This window comes from Chrysochloris asiatica, unplaced genomic scaffold, assembly GCF_000296735.1.
Source record: "Chrysochloris asiatica unplaced genomic scaffold, ChrAsi1.0 scaffold00348, whole genome shotgun sequence".
NCBI classification, from domain to species: domain Eukaryota; kingdom Metazoa; phylum Chordata; class Mammalia; order Afrosoricida; family Chrysochloridae; genus Chrysochloris; species Chrysochloris asiatica.
This window is the reverse complement of record NW_006408866.1, coordinates 1,587,245-1,604,615: the sequence shown is the minus strand read 5'-3', so window position 1 is coordinate 1,604,615 and position 17,371 is coordinate 1,587,245. Positions and strand designations below refer to the sequence as shown.

The following is a 17,371-nucleotide window of genomic DNA, read 5'->3' as shown; positions in this document are numbered from 1 at the left end:
AAAGCTTTATGCCTCCTATATGTTCTGCATCTTGAATCCTTTATCTGTAATTGTTTCCTAAAATGGGTGCTTTCAAGGAGCATTGTGGCTATACTTCTTCCAACACAGACTTGTTCGTTCTCTTGGCAGTCCATGCTAAAGGGTATGAGCACAGTCCTGGATGATATTACCAAATGGCACTATCAAACAGACCCAGCTGTTACACTCCTACTAATGATGAATAAGACTTCAAGTGTCAGCAGTTACAGTGGACTGCCCATTGGCGGGACAGGAGGGAGGTCTTAGTAGGTAAGACCAGTGGGCACATGCTCAACATGCCTCAAGATAGAGGCGATATCAAGCCAACAAGTATTTTCTAGACTATATGTGGTCATGAACTCTGGGTCAGGAATTTTCTTCTGCTTATTCCAGGACCATACACTGATTCTGGAGATGCCCATGTGGGAGCTGAAAGTCTTGATGGCCATAGGCTCGGGAGGCTGATGCTTCATGCAGGGGTCCAACCAGTGATCCCACCAGTTCCTCTTGGAAACTTCTGAGGCCTTCCTCAGGTTGCACCTCATCTCTCCCACTCTTGATGCCTCAATTTACTCCTTTGAATCTTTCCAGAAACCGTCTTTGGCAATTCTGAAACAAAGGCCACCTAGTGACCAAAAAAGGAAAACCCTGAAATGATCATTTCTGATAAAAACTTGTTTTGGGAAGAATCAGATCCCTCTGCCACCTCACTAGAAAGACTCTACAATGTATGATTATCTCCATATAACAACCATCACAACACTAAAGCTTGGAGGACATGACCTTGCCAACAGAAGTTCTGCACCAACCTCTTAAATCTGATTTAAGGGTCACTTCCAGGCAGGGTCCAGGAAGAGAAAGCGAGGATTATATGTATCTCCACCTCCTCAGTGACTGACTGACACAGGGTCTTGGCTTGGTACCTAGGTGGTATGAGCAGATTTGTTTTCCCATTTTCTTATGCCGGATATTTACCTTCCTGGGATACTTGTATGGAGCTGTCAGCCTTTTCACGTGCTCCTGGAGTTCCTGGGTTAGTTCCTTCTGATCCCAAGAGGAGTAGGCTGGAGAAAGGACTATAAATGCCTTTACGACCTTCAGCAGCAGAATAGAAAAGGACAGAAGGATCAGACCTTGTAGGATAAAGCTTTCCCCCTGAAGCTAGATTTACTAGTTCCACAGGAACGTTCTATCTGTTCTTCAGGCCCAATGAATGAAATGAAAAACATGCATTTCTCTGTTGCTTGACTTTCCAGGTTCAATGATAGCTTTTGAGGAATGATACTAGCTCTTTATCTAGTTCACAAACTATTCCCCACACCTGAAATGATACCATGCCTCTCTTAAAATGTAAACCCTTTGAAGAGCGGAACTTCACCAATTCCTTAGGAACAATTATTTCAGATTTGTCTGATGAGGAAAGCAGACAGGCATGGTTTACAAAAGGAAGGATGGAAAAACAAAAACACAAACTCAGACCACTTGCAAGGTGAAGTGGGCCTTTCTGGCACTGAGTACAGGAATGTTTGCAATCTGTAAACATTAATTGGTACCATTTGTATTCCAGGCACTCTGAGAGACATTCTGCATCTTGGCTCTTTCTGGCTTCTCCTTTCCTGAAGACTGCTTCCTGCCTGCCAACAAGGGGAAAGAGTCTCAAAGTCAGCTTCTGGTAAGTTCTTGTAAGAATATTGATGGTGCCTTTAATTCTCACTGAGTCACTTTCAACTCATAGAACCCTTGTACAACGGAACGAAACACTGCTTTGTCTTGTAATCCTCACAGCTGCTCCCTTTGGACCATTGTTGCTGCCACTATGTTAATCCATCTCATTGAGGGGCTTCCTCTTTTTCACAGACCCGCCACTTTTCCAAGCATGATGTTCTTCTCCAGGCACTGGTCCTTCCTGATTTTATGCCCAAAGTATGAGAGTTAAAGTCTGGCTTCCAAGAAGCATTCTGGCTGTACTTCTTCCAACATAAGTTTGTTTGTTCTTTTGACAGGCCATGGTATTTTTAATATTCTCCTCCAACACCATAACTCAAATGCATCAGTTCTTCTATGATCTTCCTTATTCATTGTCCAACTTTTCACATGCATGTGAGGTGATTGAAAATACCATGGCTTGGATCAGGCGCACCTTAGTCCTTAATCTGACACCTTTGTTTGTTAAGACTTTAAAGAGGTCTTTTGTAGCAGATTTGCCTAATGCAATGAGTTTGTTTGATTTCATGACCTCTACTTCCATGAATGTTGACTGGATTCAAGCAAAATGAAGTCTTGACAACATCAGTGTTTTTTCCCATTTATCATGATGTTATTTATTGGTCCAGTGGTGAGGATTTTTGTTTTACATTGAGGTGTAATTTTTGTTTTACACTGAGGTGTAATCCATATGGAGAGCTGTGGTCATTCATCTTCATCAGTAAGTATTTTAAGTCCTCTTTGCTTTCAACAAGCAAGGTAATATCATCTGCATATCGCAGGTTGTTAATGATTCTTCCCCCAATGCCGTGTTTTTTCATGTAGTTCATCTTCTCAGATTATTTGCTCAGCATACAGATTGAGCAAGTATGGTAAAAGGATACAACCCTGGCACACACCTTTCCTAAGTTTAAACTATTCAGTGTCCCTTGTTTTGTTTTAATGACTGCCTCTTGGTCTATGTACAAGTTCCTCATGAACACAATTAAGTGCTTGGAATACCCATTCTTCCCATTGCTATCCATAATTTGCTATAATAAAGCACAAAGAAATATCTTCTGGTATTCTCTGCTTTCAGCCAAGACCCATCTGAAATTAGCAGTGATATCTCCATTTCCAAATCCTCTTCTGAATCTAGCCTTTGTTTCTGTCAGTTCCTGTTGCAGATAATTAAAAATTATATTCAGCAAAATGTTACTTCTGTGTGATATAAATGATATTATTTGATGATTTCCACAGTCTGTTGGGTCACCTCTTTTGGGAATGGGCACAAATATGGGTCTCTTCCAATCAGTTGGCCAGGTAGCTGTCTTCTGAATTTCTTGGCAGAGATGAGTGAGTGCCTCCTGTGCTGTCCCAGTTTGTTGAAAGATTTCCATTTGTATTCAGTCAATTCCTGAACCTTGTCTTTCACTAAGGCCTTCAGTGCAGCTTGGCCTTCTTGATTATATGTTATCTTTGAAATGGCTAAACATTGAGCATCTCTTTTTGGTACAGTGACTCTGTGTATTCCTTCCATCTTCTTTTGATGCTTCGTTCATCATTCAATATTTTGCCCATATTCTTATGAGACTGGAAGGTCTCTTGGCCAGCCTCTCAGGCTAACAAACCACACCAGCATACAACTCTGTTAACAATGTGTCCTGGTCCATGGTCACTTCAGTGTCTTTTCATGCCTCCCAAGATGAGAATCTCGTTATCATTTCATATCCAGAAGATCTGTTACCATTTTAACTAAACATTCTCTGTGTGATATTCTTTTGTAAGCACTACATATGGATTGACTTTGAGTATGTCAAAGCCCCAGTTACTTTGTGACATGCAGAACTAGGTATAATTCTCCACTTATAATTTGTATAATGCAGATAGGACTCTCATCTCTCTCGTTCTATATTGTTGTGTTGTTAAGTGCCATTGAGTTGGTTCTGACTCATAGCAACTTTGTATAGGGTTTCCAAGGAGCAGCTGGTGGGTTTGAACTGCCAAAATTATGGTTCGTAGTCCATTGCTGACCCTATAGTGCCACATCAGGAGTCCACATTCTACTTTGTTGTTGTTGTTAAGTGCCTTCGGGTCAGTACTAACTCATAGTGACCCTGTATAGGGTTTCCAAGGAGTGGCTGGTGAGCTTGAACCATTGACCTCACGGTTCAAACCAACCTTGCAGTCCAGCACATTAACCCACAGCACCACACCAAGACTCTTTAGTGGCCATCAAAGTCACTTGGCAGTGGTGGTGGATGGTGGTGGGAAGTGCTGGTCACAGTACAGATTTCCAGGCTGGAGCCCCAGTCACTCTGGTTCAGAACGTCTAACTTGAGTCCTGGAAATCTGTATTTAAACCAGAACCCAGGATGATGCAGCTGTGGGGAAGTCCTATGTCATGTTTCGAGAATCACTTCTGTGGACACACTGCTTCTACGGAGGCAGCTTGGTGTGGGAAGACCTTTTTAAAGGTAACCACATGAGACTTTGGCATCATACTGGATTGATAGCCAATGAAAAGTACATAGGCTCTAGGCTGGCTTCTCCTGTTCTGGGACCCACAGGAAAGAGTTCACACTTCTCCTGTGAAAGGCCAGTTTATTAACTTTGGCGCATCTTTCTGGTATGTCACGATCACTTTGGATACTTATTTGGTCATCCCTCAAATTGGCTAAGAGCCCGCAGGAACTGTGGCTGGCATGCTGCCCATGGCCTCACCTGCAAGAGGGAAACGGCCTTCTATTGAACGGGACGACGACAGAGTTTGTACTTGCTGCCCAGATCTCCTGCCCTACAGCCAGCCTCTTCCAGATCCAGCTCTGGATCCACTGAACTCCAAAGTCTCAGTGTCTGCCAATTCTGTCCCTCCCAAGAGTGTTTGTATCTCCAAAGATATGAGGCTAATGCATAAGCAATAGGGCTGTGTGTCTGAGGGTACCATTTCCCACTTCATGGTACCTGAGTGGAGGTGAGCTATTGGGGAATCTGTACCTGCCTCTTGCTAGTGGGTATAGAACCATGAGGGCTGCTGTTGGCTGCACTAGTTACCTCTCCCCTGATAGGGTCAGGACTGCTGACCACAGCGGCCTCCAGGACAGCCTGGTGCTCAGCAAGGGCACTCTCTACTTCCACAGGACCAATCCGGTAGCTAGAAGAAAAAACAATTTCTTCTAGTTCCCCCTCCCACCACCCACAAGTCTCCAGAGGAAGGGAGAAAGAGCAGAGAGGTTGACCCTGAAGAATTGATCACGTCATCATTTCTTCCTTTGAACCAAAAGTATCCATCCTCGTCCATGTGGGCTCGGTCCCCAGTGATGTAAAAGTTCCCTCTTTCGGAGGCAGCTGTCTTTTCAGGATTGTCCTAAAAGGCAAAGAAATTCCAGGAAGGGTCATCTGAGCAAAGCCATTCAGGCCAAGAATTGACTAAGTCAACCAGAAACAGTCCTCTCCAGAAAGTCCAGCATTTCCCAAAGTCCCAGCTGGCCAGAATTCCCCCTTGGGTATGGGACACCAGTGACTAGGTGAATTTGTTTCTCTCCCCTACTTTAATTGGAAGAAAGCTGCTGGAGAAATAACTACAGGATTCACGAACTAGCATCTCTCCAAAGGATCCAAGAAGCAGAGATGAATGAGAGAAAGTGGGCACAGGATTTCTGGCCCTGTTTCTTGGCTAAAAGGACACACTGAGACTCTTCACTGTCTGAAATCACTAAAGATAGAAAGGAAGGGGAGAGCTCAAAAACCCATTGTTGTGAGGAGGGAAGAATAAAACATCAAACTCTGATTTCTAAAGGATTCACAAACATTAGCCAAGGTGAGTGTAAGGGAGAAGAAATGATTGGATTCTAAAAGAAATTAGGACTAGAAGCTCAGCGCACAAACCCTGCCAGCAAAGCTACAGCCACATGACACTCAAAAACAATCCTAAGAACTCGGTAGGCTCTAGCAGAGAACTGTGGTTTGACCTTTGATAAGTCACTTTTCTTCTCTTATTATGTGAATCTCAATTTTCTCATTATTGAAGTACTACAGTTGTCTTCGTTTGTCATGTTTGTACTCTCAGATACCAAAACCCAACTCACGGTGACCCCGTGTGCTATAGAGAACGCCACAGGGAAGCAGACCCGTGACACTGCTGGGCAATTTTGAACCACTAACCTTTATGTTGGAGTCCTAGGTGGTGCTGTGGGTTAACACGCTGGACTGCAAGGCCGATTTGAACCACAAGGTCGGCAGTTCAAGCTCACCAGCTGCTCACTGGAAAGTCTATACAGGTTATTTGTTGTTGTCGTTAAGCGCCATTGAGTCCGTTCCAATGCATAGTGACCCTATATAGGGTTTCCAAGGTTTCAGATCTTTGCAGGAGCAGAAAGTTTCATCTTTGTCTGGTGGAGTGGCTGGTAGGCTCAAACTGCAGACCTTGTGGTTTGAATTCCAGTGCTTATCGGATGGAGCCACCACATTCTCCATTTAAGTTTTAGTTGTTGTTAAGTGCCACTGAGTTGGTTCCAACTCATAGAGACCCTGTATAGGGTTTCTGAGCAGCAGCTAGTGAATTTGAACTGCTAACTTTGCAGTTCAAACCAACCTTGCAGTTCAGTGCATTAGCCTATGGTGCCACACCAGGACTCATTTAAGTTATTTAACGAGTATAAACAATTTGCACCACCAGATACCCTCTCAGACATCCAGGTTTAAATCCTGCTTACTGCAGATACTAGTTGTGTGACATTGGATAAGTCACTTTATATCTTTCTGACTTCCTTTTCCTTATGTAGTTACTGTAAGGAGGTTTATAAAGTGTGGCATGCAGTCTTCGCACACAGTCATGTGTCTGAGAATGGCCATTACCTGCCGCTTACCAAATAGCAATTGAAGAAACAGAAGGGCCGGCTGGGTCTGATACGAACCGCAACATCCCCCTCTTCTCCTGGAGGCAGGACATTGCCCTTGTCATCCACAATCTGGCAGAAAGATCATGGAGGGAGAGTGTCTGGAAGTCTGTACAGTCAGGCCATCCCATCAGCTGAGCCTGGTGTGGTGAACCCAGGGGCATGTGACGTACTTTTGTTCAAAACAAGCCTTGCCGCTACTATCTGGGAGACGCTGCCTACCTGCACGTCGTAAGGTGGAGATGCTTTCCCCATGGATCCAGATTTGATTTCCATGCCTTTTGTATTGGCACAGATGACAACCTGGAGAGAAACAATACCGATTAGGAGGAGCTCTACTCCCTCCGTTCCCAGGCCTGCTGCTCTGGGCTTGCCTCCTACTCTTCTCTCTCCCGCTTGTCTTTTGTCCTTAACTCCCTTCTTTTCCTTTCCTCTCTTCCCTCTTTTTGCCTTTCCTCCTTTTTTAACTTTCTTTCCAACTGTCTTCCTTCCCTTGCCCCTCCCATTCTCTCTCCCTCTTCCTTCCACTATCTTCGCCCTCTTTCCTTTCATTGACTTCCTCATTCCTTTCTCTCTTCTTTTTCTCATTCCTTACTTTTTTCTCATCCTTCTCTTTTTCTTTCCACAATCAACAAACATTTATTGAGGACTCTGATGAGGGCAGGAGATGGGAAGAGAGTTCTGGTGTGGAATTATAGAATAAACACTGGACTTCTACCTGCAAAATTGGAGGTTCAAACCCACCAGCCACTCCTTGGAAACCCTAGACAGGGTTGCTATAAGTTGGAACCAACTCAACGGCACTTAACAACAATAGGGATGAGGGCGCCCACAAGTAACAAACTTAGCTTGTCATTAAGCCAAAGACTCAGCTGATCCTCAGATCTCTACCTGGATGGCTGCGGGGTACCCTGTTAGGACTCTGGCCACAGACAGACATCATCTGTTCCACTGGAGATAAATAGCCCCCTGGACCAAGAGAGTTGGTTTGCAGGCAATGATGTATTTTTGTGAAAAAAGCAATGATAGGCTTTAGGCTTCATGACTTTCCAATCCCATACCTTCAACTGTTCTCCGAGGGGCCCCTCTCCTGGCAGCATATACCCATGTTCTCTACCTCAAATCTTGGGAGGCTCTGAAGTGTAACCAATTCAGAGACAGCGAACTCCTGAACTTTTCAGGCTTTCATTTCTCAAGAATATTTTCATGTAGCAGCATATAGGACCTGCTGGGTAGCACATATGGTTAAGTGCTTGAGTATTAGCCACAAAGTTCAGGGTTCAAAGCCTCCCAGAGGGCCTAACAATCTGCTTCTGAAAAATGGCAGCCTTGAAAAGCCTATGGAGCACAGCTCTACTCTAAGAACATGGGGTCACCATGACTCAGAGTGGACTCGATGGCAACTGGGAACAATGTTGTTGTTGTTAAGTGCCATCCAGTCAGTTCCAACTCATAGCAGCCCTGTGTGGGGCTCCTGAGGAGCAGCTGGTGAGTTTAAACCACTGACCTGGTGGTTCAAACCAACCTTAAGGTCCTGCGCTTCACCCTACAGCGTCACCCTAAGTGCCATCTTGTCCGCTCAGACTTTGAACTGACCTTGCAGTTCAAACCACTCTTGTGGTCCAGCGTGTTATCCCACAGTGCCATACCAGGACAATAGGGGGGTCTAAGATCTGTAATTTACTTCTTTAAATCAAAATGACAGAAGAACCAACAGCGTGTCCTCCTCACTTTCTCCCTGTGGGCGCTACCAGCTAGGGGGTTGTGCTTGCTGGCTGGCATCAGGTGGGGAGACCTGGGCAGGGTGCCTGGCCCCTCAGCACTTACTGTTTCTGATTGGCCGTAACCTTCATGCAGTTCCAGGCCTGTCTGGCTCTTCCACTTTTCCCTCACGTCAGGATTCAGGAACTCTCCTCCAGTCAAACAGTGTCTCAGACTCGGAAACTGGCATCTTTGGTGGTCGGGAAAATCAGGCCACCCACACCAAGATCCCCACCCTATCCTGTCCCCCAACACTGCTGCCCTGGCCCAGGTACCAGGCCCTCCACCAAGTATTAGAAGTACAGTGTCCATGTTTTATCATCTCTTCCCAAGGACAGATCACTTCAACAAAACCGGTCCTACATGAGGTTGCAATAAAAGTAGAACCTCATAATCAGCTTTAACAAGACATGGGTTGTTGTTAAATGATGTTGAGTCGATTCTGACCCATAGCGACCCTGTACAGGGTTTTCAAGGAGCAGCTGGTGTGCTTGAACCACCGTCCTTGCAGTTCAAACAGCTTTGCAGTCTGGTGCATTAGCTCACAGTGCCACACCAGGACTCCATGACATGTGTTAACCAAAGTAATTTAATTGGAAACAAATGATTTGTTTAAAAAAGTTATATAATTTACAAATTGGAAAGATGAAACATATCCGTTTAAAAAACCCCAAATTTGGACAAATGAACTCAGTAAAGATTCCAAGTATGTTGCAAAATTCCCCCTCAGTTCAACCAAATATCCGACATGTGGTAAAGCAGTGGTTACAAATACGTATTTAAACCCCCCCCCATTGGATCAAATTGGTCTAGCTAAATTACATAGCCCTGGTGTGGCACTGGAGGATAAGCACTGGATTGTTAACCTCAAGGTTGACTGTTCAAACCCATCAGTCGCTCTTCCAAGACCCCATACAGGGTCTCTATGAGTCAAAATTGACTCAACAACACACACCAACAACAGCCTTGAATAAATCACTCAGTGCCTGATTTTAGTCAAAATCATGATGTGGACATACAAAGGAACAGATCAATGAACGCTATGCATTTTTACTTTATAGAAGAATTCATCATGAGACTCACATAAGAACCCTATTTCTTGGCCCTTCTTAGTCAGATCTGTGTCAAGAGGGAAGATGGGCAAATGCCCCTGCCTTGGGAAAGGGTAGGAGATGAGTCAGCGATGAGCCTCGCTCCACAGACCCCAGAAACCAGTCATGTTTTTCCACCAGATGTTGCTTTGGCTTCACCCAGGATGGGAACCATGCACATTCTAGTCTCCTTCTCTTGGGTGCCCAATTCATATACCCTGAGAGTGGCTGGCTGGAGCTGGTCTAGGGCTGGAGAATCTGGGGGATGGAACCTCCACTGTCGTGGCTTGTTGGTCCCACAGACATTAGAGTTCAAGTTACAGGTCCCTTTCCATAGGTGGCTAATGATTATCCAATACTTTCTCCAGTTTCGTATAAGTCACAGACACTTTGCTGACGGGATGGCCCATGGATGTTTGCTGAGAAGACAACTCACTTCAAGCACTGAAATATCAGACTCCTTAAAATCTTGAATCTATTCAGTTCCAATCAGAAACTTGTCCTTAAGAGGTGCCCACAAGTGAATTTGATTGAGGTGTGGGTATGCCTGAATGTTTGTGTAGGAAATGTGTGTGTGTGAGAGAGAGAGAGAGAGTGAGGGAACGAGAGAGTAGATAGGCTGTGGGCACTGGGGCATATGTTCACATACTTAGGCCCCCAGAACACTAAATGGATGGACTGTACCTTGTCAAATCCTCTTGCACAAGCAGCCGAAAGATGGTGGGGACACAGCAGAGAGTAGTGATTGGAAACTGGGAGAGAGTCTAAGCAAAAACAAAGGTTGGAAGCTGGGTTTAGTGTCACTGAGGTGGCTTGGGTCTTTATGTTGTCTTCACCAGAGGAGAGGAACTGAGACCTCTGTGTGGTAGGCAGCGTCCAAATGACTCCTGATGACCCTTCTTCATGCTCTACATGTTCTTGTGGCAACCCCTCCCCCACTGTACCAAGGTTGATCTGTGTGACCAATAGCATACTGCAAGGTGATAGTCTGTCAAATCAGAGATTAGGTTATAAAAAGACTATGGCTACTGTTCTGGGTGCACACACTCTCTCTCCCTTGCTTGGTCAGCCATTCTGGGGAAAGCAAGTTTCCATGCTCTGATGTGCACAAGGTGAAGAGCAGCAGCCTCTGGTCATTGAGCTGTGGTCATTGAGCTCTGCTAAAACCCACATGGCTCCTGGGTTATGCACTCAACTATGAGCTGAAGGACTGGCATTTGAACCTATCCAGAGATGTCTTGGAAGACAGACTTGGCAATTTGCTTTTGAAAAGTCAGATCCTTGAAAATCCTACGGAGCCACCATGAGTCCAAATTGCCTCAACAATAAAAACCATATGAGTAACTTTTAAGGCAAATCTTCCAGCCCCTGGAGAATTTCAAGAGGCTGAAGCCATCACTTTAACTGCAACCTCATAAGAGACCATGAGCTAGAACCACTCAGCTAAGCTGCCCCTAGATTCCTGACCCTCAGGAACTATGAGACAATGGTTATTTGTTTCTTAAACTACTAAGTTGTAGGGTGATTTACTATATAGCAATAGATAACCAAGACACAGTGTCAGAGCTGGGGCAGTAGGAGAAGGAGGCGACACTGGCTGGGAAAGACCACACGAATAGTAATGTGAGTCTGATAACGAAGATATGTTAAGAATCTACTGGGTACCAGGCCCTATGCTAAGCACTTTATATACATTCTCATTTCATTCTCCAAACAACCCTATCAACAGAAACTATTGCTTTCTTACAGATAACGAAACAGAAGTTAGGTAACTTTCCCAGGGACACAAGTGGAAGATTCTAGCTCAGAAGCCAAGTCTTACTGATTGTACAGCCTGTACTACAAACTGTTATGTGGTCCAGCCTGTCTCAAAGCAAATAGTAGGGGCAGATTTAAGACATGGTGGTTAGAATGCAGAGGGCAGAAGTTCTCCCTCCCTGTGAGTCTTTACTGGGCATCAGTTCTCCCTCTCTGTGAGAAGACCCTGGGAGGCTGGTCAGGAGCTTTAGAGTGGACATTAGTGCATGACGTTGGAGAGAATAAGTTATGATTCTGCCCAAGGTTTTGAAAAATAAATATGGTTTTGATAGAAGCATAGTGGAGAATGGGAAAGGGGAGTGCCCTGTGGATAAGATATACAAAGGTTTGGAAGCATGAGATGTGTTATGTGTGGGGATCTAGCTAGAGCATAGGCAATGGTTATGGTAACCAGGTGAATAGGAACCAGATTATGGAAGATCCTGGGAGCACCAAACAAGCCTTCTAGGCAATGATTCCTGCCTTTTCTCTTGCAAACTTAAAATCTATTTCCCACTCATTTTCACCCAACACATGGTGGTTTTTGTCTCTTACATTCAGGATAACTTTGGCATTAACACGGGGTAGCTCATGGACAAAGATGCAAGACCCATTGGGCCAGGCAGAGAAGAGAGTCCAGGCCGCCTTCACCCAGCCAGTGTCTGTTGTGTTCCAGAAGATGTCTGATTCAGTCAGGGCCATCCACCGTCTGCCAGGAAATAAAATCAGCATCCTCAGCAACTCCTCTGTGTTTAAAAAGAATTCCACTCTCTCTACCATGTTAACTGAAGGCCTACTCAGAATAGGTGGACTCCCAGTGTGGTGTTGTAAGATATGCACTGGACTGCGAACCACAAAGTCAGCCGTTCAAACCTACCACCTCCTCAGAAACCCCATACAGGATCCCTAGGAGTTCAGACAGACTCAACAGCACTTGATAACAACAACCCAAATAGGTATTCACTTATCCTAATCAAATCTGGAAAAGTACCATAAAGTTAACCATTTGCCCAACAAACATTTTTGAGCATCTTCTAGGAACTTTGTCCTAGTCTCTGGGTACAGAATTTAAAGACAAACACCCTGATTTCAAGGAGTTTACAGCCTAGTGAGAATGATATGTAGGAAGCATTCATCTCAATAAAGTGAGATAAGTATACTCCATTTATTCAGGTACCAGTTAGTACCTGCTCTGAGTTTGATTCTGAATTTTAAATACCAGTTGAAATGTTTCAACACACTGATGCAGCACTGGAGGCGCTCACTTGTCTGTATCAAGAAAATTGAAAGACAACTACCTGGCCAACTGATAGGAAGAGATCCATATTTGTGCCTCTTCCTAAGAAATGTGAGCCAATGGAATGTGGATATTGTTGAACAATATCATGAATATCACATGCAAGCAAAATTTTGCTAAAGAGAATTCAAAACCAGTTGCAGCAGAACATGGACAGGAAGCTGCCAGAAATTCAAGCTGAATTCAGAAGAGGAGATGGAAGCAAAGTTGTTGCTGATGTCAGATGGATCTTGACTGAAAGCAGAGAATACCAGAAAGATAAACAACTTGTCTTTTATTTACTGTGCCAAGGCATTTGACCCATGTGGATCATAACAAACTATGGACAACACTGAGATGAATGGGTGTTCCAGAACACTTAATTGTGCTCATGAGGAACCTGTATGTAGAACAGAACAAGGGTAGACTGAATGGTTTAAAATCAAGAAAGGTGTGCATCAGGATTGTATAATTTCACCATACTTATTCAATCTTTATGCTGAGCAAATAATCCAAGAAGCTGGATTATATGAAGAAGAACATGGTGCCAGGATTGGAGGAAGATTTAACAACCTGCCATATACAAATGACACAACTCCACACCAGGACTCCTTCTGGAAGTGACGAGGACTTGAAATACTTAAAGATGAAGAACAGAGATGGATTCAGTATGGACTTCACCTCAATGTAAACAAAACTAAAATCCTCACAACTGGGCCAATAAATAATATCATGATAAATGGAGAAAAGATTGAAGTTATCAAAGACTTCAGTTTGCTTTGATCCACAGTCAACACTCATGGAAGCAGTTGTCAGGAAATCAAATGACATATTGTGTTAGGTACAGCTGTTTCAAAAGAGCTATTTAAAGTGTTAAAGAGCAAAGACATCACTTTGAGGACTAAGGTGCACCTGACACAAGACGGGGTATTTTCAATCTTCTTATATGCCTGTGGTAGTTGAACAACAAATAAGCATGACTGTAGAGAATCGATGCCTGTGAATTATGGTGTTGGACAAGAATAGTGAATGTACCATGAACTTCCAGAAGAACAAACAAATCTGTCTTGGAAGAAATGCCACCAGAATGCTCTTTAGGAATGAGGATGGTGAGACTTCGTCTCTCATACTTTGAACATGTTGTCAGGAGGGACCAGACCCAGGAGGGCATCTTGCTTGGAAAAGTGCAGGGTCAGTTAAAAAGAGGAAAACCCCCACAAGATGGACTGACATAGTGGCAGTAGCAGTGGGCTCAAAGGTCACAACAATTGTGGGTATCCTGTTGTGGGCAGGATCACTATTAGTTTGACCCAACTTAATGACACCAAACAACAGTAGCTGAGTTTGTCATTGGGGATACACAAATAAATAATTAGTCTTGCTTGAAAGAGCTTATAGTTCAATAAATATAAGCATCTGAAAAACAAAACAAAACAATGGCAAATAGAAATTGATTACAATTTTTTGGAATTCATTCCGTAATTCAATACTGCATCCCAAAGACATTTTAAATATCTCTTTTGTATTTCCCCAAAAGGAATTTGAATTCCCTAAATCTATATGGATATCAGAAGAGACTCTGAAACTTGCTCTGCAGCACAGAGATGCAAAAGCAAGTGGAAGAAAGGAGGAAGCGAAAAGGCTGAACAGAAAATTTCAAAGGTAGCTCAAGAAGACAAAGTCAAGTATTGTAATGAAATGTGCAAAGACCTGAAGTTAGAAAACCACAAGGGTGGAGCACGCTCAGCATTTCTCAAGCTGAAAGAACTGAAAAAAAAAAAAATCTAGTCTCCATTTGAAATATTGAAGGATTCTATGCGCAAAATATTAAATGATGCAGATAGTGCCATACGAAGCTGGAAGGAACACACAGAGTCACTGTACCAAAAAGAAATGGATGATTTCCAACCATTTCAAGAGAGCACACATGATCAAAAGTCAAGGTCCAAGGTGCATTGAAGGCATTGGCAAATAACAAGACTTTGGGAATTGATGGAATACAAACTGAAATCTTTCAACAAACTGATGCAACACTGGAGGTATTCACTCATCTATGCCAAGAAATTTGGAAGAAGCTCCCTGACCAACTGATCAGAAGAGGTCCAGAATTATGCCCATTTTAAAGAAGGCTGACTTAATGGAATGTGGAAATGATCAGACAATAAATACCATTAATATCACATGCAAGTAAAATTTTGCTAAAGTTAATTCAAAATTGCTCCAACAATTCATTGACAGGGAACTCAAAGGTTCAAACCAGATTCAGATGAGCATGTGGAATGAGGCATATACTTGCTTATGTCAATAGCTTCACATGCGTGTGAAAGTTGGACAGTGCATAAGGAAGACCACAGAAGAGTTGATGCATTTGAGTTATGGTGTTGGAGGAGAAGATTAAAAATACCACGGACTGCCAGAAGAACAAACAAATCTGTGTTGGAGGAAATACAGCCAGAAAGTTCCTTAGAAGCTAGCATGGTAAGACTTCATCTCTCATACTTCAGTCGTGTTATTAGAAGGACCCAGTTCCTGGAGAAGGACATCATGCCAGGTAAAGTGTAGGATCAGTGAAAATGAGGAAGATCCCCAATGAGATGGCAGTGGCAGCAGCAATGGGCTTGAGCTTAACAATGATTGTAAGGATGGCACAGGACTGGGCTGTGTTTTGTTCTGTTATACATAAGGTCACTATGAGTTGGAACTGACTCGATGGCACCTAGCAATAACGACATATATAATAAGTGTGTGTGGAGATAGATATCCTTTGAATTTGAGGGATAGCATGATAGATTGTAATAGTGATTTATGTTTGTATTAATGCCCATATGAATGTACACTGGCCACTTAAATTTTATATAATTAAAAAATGTAAAATTTGTGCTCCGTGAGTATTATGGCATTTCAGTAATGTTTTTAGGGACTGAAAATTTTCTCTTTTCACATTCAGAATAGAAGAAAAATAGTCTTCTACTGGTTTGGTGTTGTAGGATAAGCACTGTGGACTGTTAGCCATAAAATTGGCAGTTCAAACCCACCAGCTACTCCTTGGAAACCCTACACAGGGTTGCTATGACTGAGAACCAACTCAACAACACTTAACAACAACAACAGGAATTAACAGCTATCTGTTAAGTTTACTATTCCTAATAAGATACCAAAAAAGAATAGAAAAGAGAGGTTTTTGGGTGTTGGCCTGATGTTTTTTGTTCTAGTTACTTAACATCTTTTAGACAGCGAGGCGTTGTCTTTCATACTTTGGAAGTGTTATCAACAGGGACCAATCCCTGGAGAAGGACAATATACTTGGTTAAAGGGAGGGTTAGCAAAAAAGAGGAGGACCCCAACGAGATGGATTGGCATAGTGGCAGCAGCGATGGGCTCAAGCGTAGTAATTGTGAGAATGGTGCAGGACTGGGTGGTATTTCGTTCTTTTGTGCATTGGATCACTATGAGTCTGCACTTTTGTGCATTGGGTCACTATGGGTCACTCAAAGACACCTAAGGACAACAACAATCCAATAAATGTTTACAACCTCAGATTTCAAAAACTAAAAAATGCAAATCAGATCATGTTATTTCTTTGTTTAAAACCATCCCATGGCTTCTGGCCTCATTCAGAGTAAAAGCCACGCCTCCAGCATCCCACCTGAGTAGCATCTTTGTTAACTCTCTGACCACAAGTCCTAGCACTCTGTCCCCAGTCCCACTCCTCCAGTTCTCACTTGCTACTTTCTGGGTCTGAGACCTGCCAGGCCAGCTTCCCCCAAATACCTTCCACTAGCCACAAATCCCAGACTGTAGCTGCTCTGCAGATGTTCAACCATCTTGGGGGACCCAGTGGTACCACTGGTGAAGTAGACAGCCAGAGGATCTCTACTCTTGGTCCTCACGCAGTTGTGCTCTGTGGATGCTTCTCTGTAAAAAGTAAAATGACCAGTGATACCACCTGTAATAAAAATAGTAGCAGTCACCTTATGCGCCTTCCTCTCTTTCACTGATCCTCCACGTTACCAAGCATGATGTCCTTCTCCAGGGACTGGTCCCTCCTGATAATATGTCTGAAGTATGTATGAGAGACAAAGTCTGGACATCTTGGCTGCTTAGGAGCATTCTGGATGTGCTTCTTCCAACACAGATTTTTTTTTTTGTTCTTCTGGCGGTCCATAGTACTTTTAATATTCTCCTCCAACACCATAACACCATAACTCAAATGCATCAATCCTTCTGTGGTCGTAATTCATTGTCCAACTTTCACATGCATATGAGGTTATTGAAAATACTATCATAGTTTGGGTCAGGCACACCTTAGTCCTCAAACTGACCTCTTTGCTCTTGAACACTCTAAAGAGGTCTTGTGCAGCAGATTTGCCTAATGCAATATGTTGTTTGATTTCTTGACCACTGCTTTCATGAGTGTTGATGATTGATCTTTGTAAAATGAAGTCTTTGACAACATCAATCTTTTTTCCATTTATCTTGATGTTATTTATTATGGTCCACTTGTGAGGAGTTTTGTTTTCTTTACATTGAGATGCAGTCCATATTGAAGGTTGTGGTCTTTGATCTTCATCAGTAAGTATTTTAAGTCCTCTTCACTTTCAGCAAGCAAGGCTGCATCATCTGCATATTGTAGGTTGTTAACAAGTCTTCCTCCAGTCTCGATGCCACATTCTTCTTCATATAAATGCAGCTTCTAGGATTATTTGCTCAACATACAAGTATATTGAAAGAATACAACCCTGTATTCCACCTGAAAGGAGCTCTGGTAGCGTAGTGGTTACAAATTGGGCTGCAAACCTTAAGGTCAGCAGTTCAAAACTACCAGCTGTTCCGTGGGAGAAAGATGA

General features: G+C 43.3%; 1 protein-coding gene across 1 annotated transcript in view; it reads right to left on the bottom strand.

The window, feature by feature from the left end:
• Positions 1-587: 587 nt before the first annotated feature.
• LOC102814688 (acyl-coenzyme A synthetase ACSM5, mitochondrial-like) overlaps positions 588-17,371 on the bottom strand; it is a 22,912-nt gene continuing 6,128 nt past the window's right edge. Inside the window, 11 exon segments of the mRNA XM_006875962.1 lie at positions 588-625; positions 628-643; positions 994-1,113; positions 4,756-4,855; positions 4,941-5,068; positions 6,570-6,671; positions 6,822-6,902; positions 8,427-8,550; positions 10,136-10,215; positions 11,804-11,957; positions 16,296-16,439. Coding sequence (XP_006876024.1) covers positions 588-625; positions 628-643; positions 994-1,113; positions 4,756-4,855; positions 4,941-5,068; positions 6,570-6,671; positions 6,822-6,902; positions 8,427-8,550; positions 10,136-10,215; positions 11,804-11,957; positions 16,296-16,439 — 1,087 coding nt within the window.